This window comes from Salmo trutta, chromosome 17 (assembly GCF_901001165.1).
Source record: "Salmo trutta chromosome 17, fSalTru1.1, whole genome shotgun sequence".
NCBI lineage: Eukaryota > Metazoa > Chordata > Actinopteri > Salmoniformes > Salmonidae > Salmo > Salmo trutta.
In genome coordinates, this window is record NC_042973.1 from 11,911,579 (window position 1) to 11,929,619 (window position 18,041).

The window sequence follows — 18,041 nt, forward strand, 5'->3', positions numbered from 1 at the left end:
TTGTCACACAACACAATGCCACAGATGTCCTTAAGTTTTGAGGGAGTGGCAATGACATGCTGACGCAGGAGTCCACCAGAACTGTTGGCAGATAATTTAATGTTAATTTCTCTACCATAAGCCGCCTCGAACATTGTTTAGAGAATTTGGCAGTACGTCCGACCGGGCTCAGAACCGCAGACCACGTGTAACCACTCCAGCCCGGGACTCCACATCCGGCTTCTTCACCTGCTGGATTGTCTGAGACCAGCCACCCCAGACAGCTGATGAAACTGAGGAGTATTGCTGTCTGTAATAAAGCCCTTTTGTGTGGAAAAACTCATTCTGACTGGCTGGGCCTATCTCCCCAGTGGTGGGTCTATGCCTAACCCATGGCTGCGCCCCTTCCCTGTCATGTGGAATCCATACATTTGGGCCTAATTCCTTTATTTCGATGACTGATTTTATTATACAATTGTAACTCAGTAAAATCGTTGAAATTGTCGCATGTTGTGTTTATATTTTTGTTAAGTGTAGTTGATGATCCCTGCTGTACAGACACTGGAGACAAATTCACCTTTCAGCAAGACAAAATCTACAACTCAAGGCCATACAGTTGCTTACCAAGAGGACATTGAATGTTCCCGAGTGGCCTAGTTCCAGTTTTGACTTATATCGACTTGAAAATCTTTGGCAAGACTTGAAAATGGCTGTCTAGAAATGATGAACAACCAACTTGACAGAGCTTGAAGAATAATGAGGAAATAAATTTGCAAGAATTTATAAAAGCATGCTTTCGTTATGCGGTATTGTGTGTAGACAAAAAAATATGTTTCATTCATTTAAAAAAAAAAATCAGGCTGTAACACAACAAAATGAGGAAAAAGTCCAGGGGTGTGAATACTTTCTGAAGACACTGTACTAGGCCATCCAATTACGACAAGTCAAGCAGACTGTACGTGAGGGATAACACCAGCGCGTGTGTGTGATTAAGTATGTTTGTGTGTGTGTGTGTGTGTGTGTGTGTGTGTGTGTGTGTGTGTTTGTGTGTTTGAAATCAGACCGCTCACTTTACAAGGTTTAGCCGTCTCCAGTTTAGCGCAGAGGGGTTGTATCCCTCTCCCTAACCGGTGTAATGAAACAAAGAGTCCGGAGATATAGAGTTCCACTGACTCAACCTCTTCTAAATCACCTCTGTCACACTGCTCAGCTGACCAATGGCCAAGGAAGTGACCAATGCAGCAAGCCTCTGAGAAGTCGCAGGAAATTAGTTCATAGATCTTTGGATGCTTTCCCCCCGAGACCTTTTTGGAAATTTCTGTATAGAGTAGTAAACAAATTTGTCATAGTAATCTTCCCCTCTGATGCTGGATGGTAATTAGAAATAGCAGGAGGGAGGTTGAACTCATTGGACTGCAGATGGCAGGAGGGAGGTTGAACTCATTGGACTGCAGATGGCAGGAGGGAGGTTGAACTCATTGGACTGCAGATGGCAGGAGGGAGGTTGAACTCATTGGACTGCAGATGGCAGGAGGGAGGTTTGAACTCATTGGACTGCAGATGGCAGGAGGGAGGTTGAACTCATTGGACTGCAGATGGCAGGAGGGAGGTTGAACTCATTGGACTGCAGGACAGTGGAGTATGTATCTACTAGAATGGTAGTTTAAAAGGTCCTGTCCTCGTGTCCACCTTATCATCCTGTCACAGTTACATGTACACTCCCGAGGGTTTAGGGATGTCCTTTCACTAATTACACCGGTGCACGGAACAAGTGCTAGACAGTGCACTTCCCGAGCCACCAATGTACCCTTTATGAAAGTCTGCATTTCTGAATAAGTCCATTGGTCTTACAGAAAAATTCCACCAAATTGGTATTTGTTTCATTAGTCCATTGTTGATATAGTCCCAAATGTTTTGCATGTCAGCAATCAAGTTATCAAGATATATGTAACTTTCAAAATACAAAAATACAGCCGGTATGACGCAAAACGTATCCTTACGTGACGCAAAAAGCATCCTGACGTGACACAAAACGCATCCTTACATGACGCAAAACGCATCCTGACGTGACACAAAAGCATCCTTACATGACGCAAAACGCATCCTGACGTGACGCAAAACGCATCCTGACGTGACACAAACGCATCCTTACATGACGCAAAACACACCTGACGTGACGCAAAACACATAATACCGGCTGTATTTCTGCTGTAGTAGGACTAGTGATACACACTCACAGGTAACTGGTAAAGAGTCCTAGTAGTCCTTACCTTTGTCCAGGGACCTCTCCAGTGAGGGTCTGGGCGAGGCCATCTTCCTGGCCAGGGTGAGGTGGACCGTCTGGCCCGTCTGCTTCATCACCTCCAGAACTTCCTGGTTAGTGAAGCCCTGCAGGCTCACCCTGTCCAGCTGGCACAATGAAACAGGCCAAATTACTTCTCACCCTTGTCCCCGTAAACTCTTGACAGGGGGTTTATGACATTTTTTCTATTTTTAAGCAGGTAAGACAGTGAGAACACATTTTTCAATAGAAACCTGACCTGACAATGAAGAACCATATGGTTGTGTTATAGTGTGGTGTATGGTTGTGTTATAGTGGGTGTATGGTTGTGTTATAGTGTGGTGTATGGACGTGTTATAGTGTGGTGTATGGACGTGTTATAGTGTGGTGTATGGTTGTGGTATAGTGTGGTGTATGGTTGTGTTATAGTGTGGTGTATGGTTGTGTTATAGTGTGGTGTATGGTTGTGTTATAGTGTGGTGTATGGTTGTGTTATAGTGTGGTGTATGGTTGTGTTATAGTGTGGTGTATGGTTGTGTTATAGTGTGGTGTATGGTTGTGTTATAGTGTGGTGTATGGTTGTGTTATAGTGTGGTGTATGGTTGTGTTATAGTGTGGTATGGTTGTGTTATAGTGTGTGTATGGTGTTATAGTGTGGTATGGTTGTGTTATAGTGTGGTGTATGGTTGTGTTATAGTGTGGTGTTGGTTGTGTTATTGGTGTATGGTTGTGTTATAGTGTGGTGTATGGTTGTGTTATAGTGTGGTGTATGGTTGTGTTATAGTGTGGTGTGTGGTGGTGTGTTAGTGTGTGTATGGTTGTGTTATAGTGTGGTGTATGGTTGTGTTATAGTGTGGTGTATGGTTGTGTTATAGTGTGGTGTATGGTTGTGTTATAGTGTGGTGTATGGACGTGTTATAGTGTGGTGTATGGTTGTGTTATAGTGTGGTGTATGGTTGTGTTATAGTGTGGTGTATGGACGTGTTATAGTGTGGTGTATGGACGTGTTTATAGTGTGTTGTATGGTTGTGTTATAGTGTGGTGTATTTGTGTTATAGTGGTGTATGGACGTGTTATAGCGTGGTGTATGGTTGTTATAGTGTGGTGTATGGACGTGTTATAGCGTGGTGTATGGTTGTTATAGTGTGGTGTATGGACGTGTTATAGTGTGGTGTATGGACGTGTTATAGTGTGGTGTATGGACGTGTTATAGTGTGGTGTATGGTTGTGTTATAGTGTGGGTGTGTGTGTGGTGTATATGTGTTGTGTGTTTATAGTGTGGTGTATGGTTTGTTATAGTGTGGTGTATGGTTGTGTTATAGTGTGTGTATGGTTGTGTTATAGTGTGGTGTATGGACGTTTATATAGTGTGGTGTATGGTTGTGTTATAGTGTGGTGTGTGGTTGTGTTATGGTGTGGTTGTGTTATGGTGTGGTGTATGGCCTTTTTAGTGTGGTGTATGGTTTGTTATAGTGGTGTATGTTTGTTATAGTGTGGTGTATGGTTGTGTTATAGTGTGGTGTATGGACGTGTTATAGTGTGGTGTATGGTTGTGTTATAGTGTGGTGTATAGTTGTGGTATAGTGTCGTGTATGGTTGTGTTATAGTGTGGTGTATGGTTGTGTTATAGTGTGGTGTATAGTTGTGTTATAGTGTGGTGTATGGTTGTGTTATAGTGTGGTGTTGGTTTGTTATAGTGTGTGGTATGGTTGTGTTATGGTGTGGTGTTGTGTGTGTTATGGTGTGGTGTATGGTTGTGTTATAGTGTGGTGTATGGTTGTGTTATAGTGTGGTGTATGGACGTGTTATAGTGTGTTGTATGGTTGTGTTATCTGTGGTGTATGGTTGTGTTATGTGTGGTGTATGGTGTTTAGTGTGGTATGGACGTGTTATAGTGTGGGTATGGTTTATAGTGTGGTGTCTGGTTGTGTTTCGTGTGTGTATGGACTGTTCGTGTGTTGTATGTTTTGTGTTATGTGTGTGTGGTTTGTGTTTCGTGTGGTGTATGGTTGTGTTTAGTATGGTGTATGGATGTGTTTTGTGGTGTTCTGGTTTGTTTAGTGTGTGTATGGACGTGTTATAGTGTGGTGTTGGTTGTTTAGTGTGGTGTATGGTTGTGTTATAGTGTGGTGTACTCTCTCGCGCGCTCTCTCTCTCTCTCGCCTCACTCTCTCTCTCTCTCTCTTGCCCTCACTCACTCACTCTCTCTCTCTCACTCACTCTCTCTCACTCGCACACACTCTCTCTCTCTCGCACTCACTCTCTCTCTCTCCAACGTTCACCTCTCTCTCTCTCTCTCGCACCATCTCCTCTCTCTCTCCCTCACTCCTCTCCTCCTCCCACTCCCTCACTCCTCTCTCTCTCACTCACTCTCTCGCTCGCAGCCGTCCTCACCTCTCTCTCACTCGCACCTCTCTCTCACTCGCACACACACCTTGGGGTTAATGAGGGTTGTGCTCATTAAAAGCTGATTAATGGTCTCACCTCTATGATCCTGTCATAGATCCGGATGTTTCCGCTCTGCTCAGCGGCACTCCCAGGAACCACGTTCTTCACAAACACCCCGACCGCGTCTAGGAGAGAAGGGGGGTGGAGAAAGTGAGACAGACGGAAGGTAAGAATGAGAGAGCAGAGAGAGAACCAAGAGAGGGGAATAGAGAGACAATACCATCAAAACAATACATCTCAAACAGTGTCAACAATACTGGATCGGAATACAAATAGGGGCTAGAGGACTAGGATTAGGGGCCTGGGTTAAGGGTAAGAGGCTAGGGGACTAGGATTAGGGCCTGGGTTAAGGGTCAGAGAGGTAGGATTAGGGACCTGGGTTCAGGGTAAGGGGCTAGGGCTAGGGCCTGGGTTAAGGGTAAGGGGCCAGGAGTTGACATGGTATTGGGCATCGGCCTACCGTCGCAGGTTAAGGAGTTGAATCCGATGATGGTGATCCCCAGGCTCTGGCCCTCCTTCTTCCTCAGAGGCACTTCATGGATCTCATAACCCTCCAGGTTGGGCTGGAAAACCATAGAGATATGCTGTACATGTACTGACGTTCTAATGTCACGGACATATTCACCACAATATGTAGGGCAGTAGAGGGGCAGGGTCACAGGAGAAGTGTGTGCATGTCTAGGTTTGTGTGTGTGTGTGCGTTCCATCCTCCTGTCTCACTCACCTTCCTGCTGACCCTGCTCTGGGGTTCTACTTCAGCGGGTAAGGCAGAGACGGGGCTGGCGGCGGGGGGGAGGGGGCGGCGGGGAGGTGGAGTGCTGTCCCGAGGGGTCACGGCGATGAGCATGTGTACGTGGCTCCCGCAGCCCTGCAGCACCTTGACCACCTGGTCGCTGGCCAGGCCACCTGTGGGGTCCACCAATACGCAGGATGTGTCACCTTACGCAGGCGCCCATCCTAAAGGGGGGAGAGGGGGGGGAAAAGAAAGAAAGAAAGAAAGAAGAAAGAAAGAAAGAAAGAAAGAAAGAAAGAAAAAGAAAAATTTTAACATTTGTACAAACTGGAAATATGAATAATACACAATGCATTATAGTTAAGTTCCGGGTCTAGCAATAACAGCAACCTACATGTATTTCACCATTTCTTACAGAATGGTATTATTTGCCAGTGGTGTAAAGTACTTAAGTAAAAATGCGTTAAAGTAAGTAGTTTTTTTGGGGTATCTGTACTTTACTATTTATATTTTTGAAAACTTTTACTTCACTACATTCCTAAACAAATAATGTACTTTTTACTCCTTACATTTTCTCTGGCATACAAAAGTACTTGTTACATTTTGAATGCTTAGCAGGACAGAAAATGGTCCAATTCACACACATCAGAGAACCCCTGGTCCCCTACTGCCTCTGATCTGGCGGACTCACTAAACACAATGCTTCGTTTGTAAATGATGTCTGAGTGTTGGAGTGTGCCCCTGGCTATCCGTAATTAGACTTTTACTCAAGTAGTATTTTACTGGGTGACTTTTACTTTTACTTGAGTAAAAGTAAAGATACATTAATAGAAAATTACTCAGTATGACAATTGGGTACTTTTTCCATCACTGTTGGTTGCTAGTACATGAAATAACTACCCCAAAAATCTGCTCATATTCAACATTTCGCTTAGTTGGACCATTTGATCATTTCAGCCAATGTGGTCCAACGCATTTACATCCACTTGAACAGGCTAGTCCCACCCTGGTCTGGGCCTGGCACCTGCGGTAACTAAGCCGATGAAATGTATTCACACCACACTCGCAGGTCAAGCAGAATAAACTCAGCGGGGAAAAGAGGGAAAAAGTAAAAAGAAGGGGGAGAACAGCATCCTTGTGGAAAGAGGGATGAAAAGTGTTTGATGCATAACCGTGGTAGCAGATATCTCCCCAACTTCTCTCCCTGGGTCTGTGCACGGGACAACAGGGGCTCATTGAAGCCAGCCCTGGCCATTAAACGTTGAAATGGGAAACGCCAGGGTCTAACAAAGCCCCAGTTTTGACAGCGTTTTTGGAGCATAAAATCCAGTGATGTGTGAAATGCTGTACTGTGCCTTTTGAACAAGCAGGGTTTTGTTGACTGCGCCCGGGCTCTCTTGGACATTCAGAGAGAGATAGAGAGAGAGAGAGAGGAGATATAGAGCCACTAGACAGAGGGAGAGAGAGAGAGAGAGAGAGAGAGAGGAGAGAGAGAGAGAGAGAGACAGAGGGAGAGAGAGAGAGAGAGAGACAGAGGGGATAGAGAGAGAGAGAGAGGAGAGAGAGAGAGAGAGAGATAGAGAGAGAGAAAAGAGAGAGAGACAGAGACAGAGAGACAGAGAGAGAGACAGAGACAGAGACAGAGACAGAGACAGAGAGAGAGAGAGAGAGAGAGAGAGACAGAGGGAGAGCGAGAGAGAAAGAGAGAGAGACAGAGGGAGAGACAGAGAGAGAGAGAGAGAGAGAGAGAGAGAGAGAGAGAGAGAGACAGAGACAGAGACAGAGACAGAGGGAGAGCGAGAGAGAAAGAGAGAGAGACAGAGGGAGAGCGAGAGAGAGAGAGGGTGTGGTAGACAGAGAGAGAGAGAGTGAAAAGGAAAGGAGGGAGGGGTAGAGAGCGAGAGAGAGAAAGAAAAAGAGAGGAGTGGTGCAAAGCGGTTTCAGAAACAAGGGACAAGGTTTTTTAAATCCAGATCACTCTTGGATAACACTTTCTTATAAAAGGTTATAACCGACAAACAGTTTTTTTTTTTTAAACAAATCAAATGACATGTTCCCATGTTAACTCGCTGAATAACTGAATACATCCCAAGCTCACAAAATGAAGGACAAAAGCAAAGCGTTGAGTTGGAAAAGAAAAGAAAGGGTCTGTTTGTAAATGAGCATCGGCTGTGTCAGGGACTTTGTGCGTCTGTGAATAAACCTTTCGCGAACATCTCTGTAATTGCGAACAGAAAAGGGGTCCTTCGAGCCGGACGCAGGCCTAGCGTGCTCTGTGTAGCCAGGATGTAATCCCCTTACAAGGTGATCATTTTTTTCCCTCCGGCTCAATGGCTATTATAATGTAACTAAGCCCTTTGTGGGACACGCTCAGCATTAATTCAGCTAAACTGGTGGTTACTATTCATAGGGGATGACCGGTCTGTTACCAAAGGATCAGGAGGAAGAGAGAGAAGGAAGCCCTGAGTATGTAATGGTTTAGTAGGCCTACTGCGGAGGACTGTTTGAGCAGAGGAACACAGTATTAGCCATGGCAAAATCCATGGAATTGCAGAAAATGTGCTTTAAAACTGCCAAATAGTCTCAGTTCCATGATAAACTATAGATAATTGCTGGAAATGAACTTCAAAATTGCTAAATTGTCTCTCAGATAAAAATAAATAAATATATATTGCAGAAAATGTGCTTTACAACAGCAACATTTTCTCTACGCCACCAAGATACCTTTCTAGGTAACAGACTATGTTAGAGTTTACACTTCCTCTTCCAATGAACTGTGGTAGACAGTTTCATATTGAAACAGGACTCTGGTTCCAAATCTATTCATTTTAAAATGTTGATAACTTCTACTTGCCATTATCATTCACCTGATAAGAAGTGATCATTTTTTGCTGACATACGATGGGTGTCCCTGTGTCGCCAGTTTGCCGGAGTATGGGTCCCTGGTCAAGAAAAGTTTGAAAATCCCTGTCTTATTGGACCAGTTCAGATTAGACCGTTTTCTTCTATTTAGTGCCTAATGAACACAACCCAGGTACCAGTCATAGCAGACTGCTTTGATTGTTTAGAGTGTATGTAATGTCCAGTATTGTACCTTGTCAGCCACACTGTTTGGAACCAGAGTCCTCACCACCACCCCAGTGGCCTTGCCTCCAACAATCCCAAATCCCAGGCCCGAGCCGTCGTTCAGCAGCTCGATCTCCTCCATGTGGCCCCACTGCTCCTGGACGCTCCATAGAGGAAGAGAAGGAGATAAAGAGAAGACAGCGTGAATGATTCGTGGATATAACCCAATATATAGCCTAAACTGGGCCGTGATTGGTGGATATACAGTGGGGGGAAAAAAGTATTTGATCCCCTGCTGATTTTGTATGTTTGACCACTGATAAAGAAAGGATCAGTCTATAATTTTAATGGTAGGTTTATTTGAACAGTGATTTTGTACGTTTGCCCACTTACAAAGAATTGATTCGTTTATAATTTTAATGGTAGGTTTATTTGAACAGTGAGAGACAGAATAACAACAACAAAAAATCCAGAAAAACGCATGTCAAAAATGTTATAAATTGATTTGCATTTTAATGAAGGAAATAAGTATTTGACCCCCTCTCAATCAGAAAGATTTCTGGCTCCCAGGTGTCTTTTATACAGGTAACGAGCTGAGATTAGGAGCACACTCTTAAAGGGAGTGCTCCTAACCGCAGCTTGTTACCTGTAAAAAAGACACCTGTCCACAGAAGCAATCAACCAGATTCCAAACTCTCCACCATGGCCAAGACCAAAGAGCTCTCCAAGGATGTCAGGGATAAGATTGTAGACCTACACAAGGCTGGAATGGGCTACAAGACCATCGCCAAGCAGCTTGGTGAGAAGTTGACAACATTTGGTGCAATTATTCGCAAATGGAAGAAACACAAAAGAACTGTCAATATCCCTCGGCCTGGGGCTCCATGCAAGATCTCACCTCGTGGGGTTGCAATGATCATGAGAACGGTGAGGAATCAGCCCAGAACTACACGGAAGGATCTTGTCAATGATCTCAAGGCAGCTGGGACCATAGTCACCAAGAAAACAATTGGTAACACACTATGCCGTGAAGGACTGAAATCCTGCAGCACCCGCAAGGTCCCCCTGCTCAAGAATACATATACAGGCCCGTCTGAAGTTTGCCAATGAACATCTGAATGATTCAGAGGACAACTGGTGAAAGTGTTGTGGTCAGATGAGACCAAAATGGAGCTCTTTGGCATTAACTCAACTCGCCGTGTTTGGAGGAGGAGGAATGCTGCCTATGACCCCAAGAACACCATCTCCACCGTCAAACATGGAGGTGGAAACATTATGCTTTGGGGGTGTTTTTCTGCTAAGGGGACAGGACAACTTCACAGCATCAAAGGGACGATGGACGGGGCCATGTACCGTCAAATCTTGGGTGAGAACATCCTTCCCTCAGCCAGGGCATTGAAAATGGGTCGTGGATGGGTATTCCAGCATGACAATGACCCAAAACACATGGCCAAGGCAACAAAGGAGTGGCTCAAGAAGAAGCACATTAAGGTCCTGGAGTGGCCTAGCCAGTCTCCAGACCTTAATCCCATAGAAAATCTGTGGAGGGAGCTGAAGGTTCGAGTTGCCAAACGTCAGCCTCGAAACCTTAATGACTTGGAGAAGATCTGCAAAGAGGAGTGGGACAAAATCCCTCCTGAGATGTGTGCAAACCTGGTGGCCAACTACAAGAAACGTCTGACCTGTGTGATTGCCAACAAGGGTTTTGCCACCAAGTACTAAGTCATGTTTTGCAGAGGGGTTAAATACTTATTTCCCTCATTAAAATGCAAATCATTTTATAACATTTTTGACATGCGTTTTTCTGGATTTTTTTGTTGTTATTCTGTCTCTCACTGTTCAAATAAACCTACCATTAAAATTATAAACGAATCAATTCTTTGTAAGTGGGCAAACGTACAAAATCAGTAGGGGATCAAATACTTTCCCCCCCAATGTAACTCAAGATATAGCCTAAGCAGGGCAGTGATTGGTGTATATAACCCAAGATATAGCCTAAGGGGGGCCATGATTGGTACAATAAAGAAGCAGTGATTAAAGGCTACTGGTCCAGTTTAAGGATAAAACACAGATGTAAGTATTACAGATTTTTTTCAGGTAAAAATATCAGGTAATCCTGATTAAATCGGGGGGAAATCACATCTCCAATGACAATGCATACATTTGTGCATACATGTAGGATGGTACAGCAGGTAAATTGACTAGAAGCAGCTCTGAACATTTAGTCTGGCCCCAGCCAGAGTCGAGCCTTATTATTTATCAGTGTGTACGTGATCTGCGATATTAACTTAACCATGGTGTCTAACTGCGCATGGCTGTGGAGCATTATCAGAACAACTTTTAATGGTTTTCACTAAACGTTTGAAATACAAACGAGCAGCAGAGGCTGATTAATGTCCAGGTCAGGGAATCCCTTGTGTCCTGTTGTCTAGCCCCCGTTACTACCTCCTTGATCACACACACACACACACACACACACACACACACACACACACACACACACACACACACACACACACACACACACACACACACACACACACACACACACACACACACTCCCCCCAGCCTAATCACAACGACGTCTCCTCCTAGGCTCTTTATTAACCAACCAGCAGGCTGCAATCACAGCAGCTCTTTTTCTTATTGCACAGCGTTATCTGATAGAGAGCAAACTGCACAGGAAGTTAACTATCTAATGAAACCTTACTGTGGTGTCTTACGTACTGCAGCCCCTGGGGAGACAAAGCTTTTCTACCCCTCCTGCTCACTGCTTATCCCGTCTACAGAAAAGACTAAGAGCCATTGCCCCAGATAAGAAGTGGCTCTTCACAGTCAGTAGGGCTGGTTTTCGTCTATAGCTTTCAGTGTTGCCTGTTTCCTTACAAGTGGAGATGTAAGCAGGCTTGGTTAAGTTCAATAAGCAATTTTGTGAAACAACAGATTCCATCAAACTTGTTTGACAATTTGTACGGTCTGTGTGAAGATGTCTTACTCTGAAAATAAGACACGTTCTTGATTTTTTCCAACTTATGGGTGATTCACAATATATAATGTATATCAAAAACAACAAAAAAGTTCTCTAAAAAAGGCTTTGTGCACAATTAATGGTCAATACACCGCATTTCAAACAGTCAGGAATAACCTAATGAATTTAGGGCTTGTAAAATGATACCAAGGCTAAATATAAGCCTTCCACAACCATAACACACACTAATAACTGTATTAAATTTACCATAATAGTTTAACCTGCTGTTTTGAAATAATTCCTGATCTGGCTTTCAAGTCTATGTCTATAAAAATGTATTTTTAGACACAAATTTAACCAGAACCATGCACAGTCACTAATAATGATCAACTTCTGGTAGCAGGCATTATAGAAAATTAACACAGGTCTCATCAACAATCTCTCAAGTACAAGCCCATGTGCTACTTAGGAGCCAGCTAATCTCTGTATTTAAGGTCTAGACAACTTGGATCTATTTGCTTTCTAACAAGGTAGAACTTATGAACACACCCTCCTGTCCGTCTCCAACTGTTTGAACAACAGCCTGTTCACTTTGTTTACATGTTGAAATCAAGTGGCCTACCTGGATAAGACGCTTATTTTTCAGAATGAGAATGAGTTGCCAATTCCTTATTATTATTATTGTTGTTATATGTGTCAAACTGCTTTGCTTTATCTTGGCCAGGTCGCAGTTGTAAATGAGAACTTGTTCTCAACTTGCCTACCTGGTTAAATAAAGGTGAAATAAAATGTTTTAAAATATATATAAATGAGTATTTTTACAGTCATTGCACATTTATAAACACAGCTTAGACAGCTAGCACATAACAGCAGGAGACTAAAATGCAGCTAGCAGTACTTGGTACCGCAATGCCATGGGCGACAAACACATTTTTCACAATCATGTTAATTGATACTCCCGTTTTAGTAGGGTTTGCTCTGTTTTAAATTTTAGGAGTTGATACTTAAAAAGCTTATCGTTGGAGGGGGAATAGATCGATTCTGTTGGAACCAAACCTCAAATGCAAAGAGCGAGATGAAATTGCTTGTTGTCAGAGAGGAAGACGTGATCTTTCGTCTTTGTTGTTGTGAGTGGGAGGGGCTTGGTGTCTGTGTGAGTGGGAAGGTACACAGTGCACACAGCACAGAAGGGGGAGGGCTTGGTGTCTGTGTGAGTGGGAAGGTACACAGTGCACACAGCACAGAAGGAGGAGGGGCTTGGAGTCTGTGTGAGTGGGAAGGTACACAGTGCACACAGCACAGAAGTGGGAGGGGCTTGGAGTCTGTGTGAGTGGGAAGGTACACAGTGCACACAGCACAGAAGGGGGAGGAGACGAGGACAAAAAGACAAACGCTCATAAAAAATAAACACATTTTGATTCTTGCGATATAGAAATTTGGAACATTGCAGTAAATCATACATTTGAATTAATTGAATTTATTCTATATAAAAATCTCCCAGCCCTACTGAAAACTCAACATCTAGATGTGAAGAGAGAGTCTACTTGCTGGTTTTACAGTATTCAAAAAGACATTCTGTGGCTTAGGCTAATTCATTTTTTAACTTGTTCTCAACTTGCCTACCTGGTTAAATAAAGGTGAAATAAAAAAAAATAAAAAAAAAATTTAGCACCGAAATATGGTATGTTTATATACTACTGTGTTAACATGACAATGGAACAGAGTCTGAATTATCATAAAACAGAATTATGATTGTCAGGACATTAAATATTCACTAGACATCATGAAATTGAATTAAACACACTTCATTAAAGGAACTAAATACAAAATATATTAGAGATATTCTCAACCACACATACAAAACATTATCCTGATTACAAGGTTTGTCCTAAAATTGCATGTCCTTCCATATTGACAGTTCTGCCCCATGAGACGTTACAGAATTATTAGACAAACAGAGAGTCTGGGTTAATGACAGTTTTAATGAGAAAGCCATAATGAGAACGTGGATTCCAGGCACTCTGTTTCAGGAAGAAAAGAAAAAAACTGTTCTACTGTGAGCCTGTGACAACATGGCTTCTAGATCATTCATCTTGGAGTAGGAGTGCTGAGCTAGGATCAGATCACCCTTGTTGATATAATACGATTTATCATGACTTAAAAAAACTGATCCTAGATCAGAACTCCTACTCTGACACTGTGAATAAGGCCTCTCATTTCAGTGTAGAAAGGGATAACGTCAGACTTGTTTCAAGGAACTTAGGGTTCAAGATAACGGCAACAACCTCTAGAAGCCATGTTCGGTGAGAATGACGAGTACGAGGTCAGGTGGGTATATGAGAGCGAGCAATGCACCAGAGCAACAGACTGTACAATCTGCCATTTCAGGCATGGAAGGGAACGAATCCCTGAAGCCAACCTAACTCAATATTTTCTCAGCTTTTCACAATTAGAGAGCCGGTTTGGATGGGCAGGGGAGCTTGTTTAAAGGGGAGAGTAGGGATTAGGATCGCGGCAGAGCGATTTGACATCTGATATACAGTACCAGTCAAAAGGTTAGACACACCTACTCATTCAAGGGTTTTTCTTTATTTTTACATTGTAGAATGATAGTGAACAACACATCAACACTATGAAATACCACATATAACATATAATATATATGTTAAGTTTTGAGGGAGCGTGCAATTGGCATGCTGACTGCAGGAATGTCCACCAGAGCTGTTCCCAGAGAATTTAATGTTAATTTCTCTACAATAAGCCGCCTCAAATGTTGTTTTAGAGAATTTGGCAGTAAGTTCAACCGGCCTCACAACCGCAGATCACATGTATGGCGTCATGTGGATAAGAGGTTTGCTGAAGTGAACGTTGTGAACAGAGTGCCCCATGGTGGCGGTGGGGTTATGGTTTGGACAGGCATAAGCTACGGACAACGAACACAATTGCATTTTATCGATGGCAATTTGACTGCACAGAGATACCGTGATGAGATCCTGAGGCCCATTGTCGTGCCATTCATCCGCCGCCACCACCTCATGTTTCAGCATGATAATGCACAGCCTCATGTCGCAAGGATCTGTACACAATCCCTGGAAGCTGAAAATGTCCCGGTTCGTCCATGGCCTGCATACTCACCAGACATGTCACCCATTGAGCATGTTTGGGATGCTCTGGATCGACGTGTACAACAGCGTTTTCCAGTTCCTACCAATATCCAGTAACTTCGCACAGCCATTGAAGAGGAGTGGGACAACATTCCACAGGCCACTATCAACAGCCTGGTCAACTCTATGCAAAGGAGATGTTTTGAGCTGCATTAGGAAAATGGTGGTCACATCAGATACTGACTGGTTTTCTGAACCTCGCCTGTATCTTGTTTTAAAGGTATCTGTGACCAACAGATGCTTATCTGTATTCCCAGTCATGTGAAATTCATAGATGTGGGCCTAATGAATTTATTACAATTGCCTGATTTCCTCATAAACTGTAAATCGGTCAAATCTTTGAAAATTAAGCATGTTGCATTTATATTTTTGTTCAGTATATGTAATTTATATGGGCTTTTCAGGAGTTGGTTATTCCCACATTTTCAGTATTTATTGTCAGGTTTTTCTGACAAATCAGAACGGAGAGAGCTAATAGAGGGAGTGGTGCCAAGCTGACACTTAAACATTTTAATAAAGAGACTCAGCGCCGGCATCTGGGTTTTTGTAGAAGCTTGGCTCAGGTGACAGATAGTTAGGCCGGGGAAAACGGCAATAAAAATCAAATCCAGACATCAGTCTTTTTTTTAAGCCAGCGTTCCATTAAACAACCTCAAGAGAAACAGCACATGAATAAAACACAAGGCAAAAGCAAGGCCCAGGCTTGATACAATGCAGGATATGGCCTTGATCCAAACAGGATTAAAAACAACAGGAATAGTGAAATAGCACACGATAATGACCCAGAAATAGGCACTACATTATCATAATGGTTGGAACTAGGCAGCCTAACTTGTCTGTGTCGTATCCTTTGCATTAAACTAAGATTTGGGCGTCTGGCAATCGTTTCTCATATTTTTTCCCCCCGATCATTTTTTTTCAGGAGAGATTTCAGAAGGCTTTTCTTTGGGGTTATTTAATTAAACTTGTGGCGGGTGGAGCTGGTTCTGTTTGTTGTCGCAGATTCAGGTTAATCATGTCGATCACCCCAGTGTTGATCTATCCCAGTCTCGTTTTCACCCGCTCACGTTTATTTTCCGTCCGTAGGAAAACAGAGGGGTCAGCCAGTCTGTGTTGCTTTTCCTTCTACTCCTCCCTTTACTTGTCAGTTCTGATGTAAATTACCACCCATTTTAGCCTATTGAGTGGAATGGTAATTATGCTTTGTTAATAACCACTGCTCTTTGCTTAAGTATGGGTCACCCTACACCGAATAACCATAATACGTTTAAACCTCATTTAATTGTTTGAATGAAAAAAATGGATCCACTAAAAACAGAGCTTGTTATAGTTGTAGAGTTTCAAGATTAACATTGCTGAGAAGTGTTAGGTTAAGTATTGCCTTTTGTCAGATTGTAGGCCCATTGATTGCAATAGCTGAGGTGCATAAAGATGGCAACTCCCATGCACTTACCACTAATTCCTTGTTTTGCTAAGTTTGCTGGATTGTACATTGCTCTCCGTTACTCTATTTTGGTATGGTCATTAGCAGAGTATACATGAACCCAACTTTAGTTTCAAGACGCCAGCAAGTTAAAAAAAACAAAAAAGTAGATTGTGTTAATATATTGGCACATTGAACCATATCGCTCACCGTAGTTTTAAAAACAAACGCAAATCTGTGATCTAGGTCTACATTTTTGTTCCATTATGTGTTTTAACGCTCTCTGCTTTCATCTCCTTGACTTCCATGTCATGTCTACATTGATTAAAGCAGTGTACAGAAACTTTACTTTACTGACTTTATTGTCCCCATGGGGAAATTTTGTTGCAGTGTCATGTACACGTTTGAAGTGGCATTTAAATACAAAACAAATTGACAATACAACTTTCATAACAGTTACATACCAATAAAAAGAGACAAGCCTGCTGATCTTACTGGGTGGATAGGAACATTAGCCTGCTGGCCTTACTGGGTGGATAGGAACATTAGCCTGCTGGCCTTACTGGGTGGATAGGAACATTAGCCTGCTGATCTTACTGGGTGGATAGGAACATTAGCCTGCTGGCCTTACTGGGTGGATAGGAACATTAGCCTGCTGGCCTTACTGGGTGGATAGGAACATTAGCCTGCTGGCCTTACTGGGTGGATAGGAACCTTAGCCTGCTGGCCTTACTGGGTGGATAGGAACATTAGCCTGCTGGCCTTACTGGGTGGATAGGAACATTAGCCTGCTGATCTTACTGGGTGGATAGGAACATTAGCCTGCTGGCCTTACTGGGTGGATAGGAACATTAGCCTGCTGATCTTACTGGGTGGATAGGAACATTAGCCTGCTGGCCTTACTGGGTCTATAGGAACATTAGCCTGCTGGCCTTACTGGGTGGATAGGAACATTAGCCTGCTGATCTTACTGGGTGGATAGGAACATTAGCCTGCTGGCCTTACTGGGTGGATAGGAACATTAGCCTGCTGATCTTACTGGGTGGATAGGAACATTAGCCTGCTGGCCTTACTGGGTGGATAGGAACATTAGCCTGCTGGCCTTACTGGGTGGATAGGAACATTAGCCTGCTGGCCTTACTGGGTGGATAGGAACATTAGCCTGCTGGCCTTACTGGGTGGATAGGAACATTAGCCTGCTGGCCTTACTGGGTGGATAGGAACATTAGCCTGCTGATCTTACTGGGTGGATAGGAACATTAGCCTGCTGGCCTTACTGGGTGGATAGGAACATTAGCCTGCTGATCTTACTGGGTGGATAGGAACATTAGCCTGCTGGCCTTACTGGGTGGATAGGAACATTAGCCTGCTGGCCTTACTGGGTCTATAGGAACATTAACCTGCTGATCTTACTGGGTGGATAGGAACATTAGCCTGCTGGCCTTACTGGGTGGATAGGAACATTAGCCTGCTGGCCTTACTGGGTGGATAGGAACATTAGCCTGCTGATCTTACTGGGTGGATAGGAACATTAACCTGCTGATCTTACTGGGTGGATAGGAACATTAGCCTGCTGATCTTACTGGGTGGATAGGAACATTAGCCTGCTGGCCTTACTGGGTGGATAGGAACATTAGCCTGCTGATCTTACTGGGTGGATAGGAACATTAGCCTGCTGGCCTTACTGGGTGGATAGGAACATTAGCCTGCTGATCTTACTGGGTGGATAGGAACATTAGCCTGCTGATATTACTGGGTGGATAGGAACATTAGCCTGCTGGCCTTACTGAGTGGATAGGAACATTAGCCTGCTGATCTTACTGGGTGGATAGGAACATTAGCCTGCTGGCCTTACTGAGTGGATAGGAACATTAGCCTGCTGATCTTACTGGGTGGATAGGAACATTAGCCTGTTAGCCTTACTGAGTGGATAGGAACATTAGCCTGCTGGCCTTACTGAGTGGATAGGACCATTAGCC

General features: G+C 43.5%; 1 protein-coding gene across 4 annotated transcripts in view; it reads right to left on the bottom strand.

The window, feature by feature from the left end:
- Window positions 1–18,041, bottom strand: part of LOC115151589 (inaD-like protein) — a 137,317-nt gene that overhangs the window by 107,267 nt on the left and 12,009 nt on the right. For all 4 annotated transcript variants that reach the window (XM_029695643.1, XM_029695644.1, XM_029695645.1 and 1 more), the window contains exon 7: window positions 8,536–8,664. In XM_029695643.1, coding sequence (XP_029551503.1) covers window positions 8,536–8,664 — 129 coding nt within the window. The remainder of the gene's footprint in view (window positions 1–8,535; window positions 8,665–18,041) is intronic.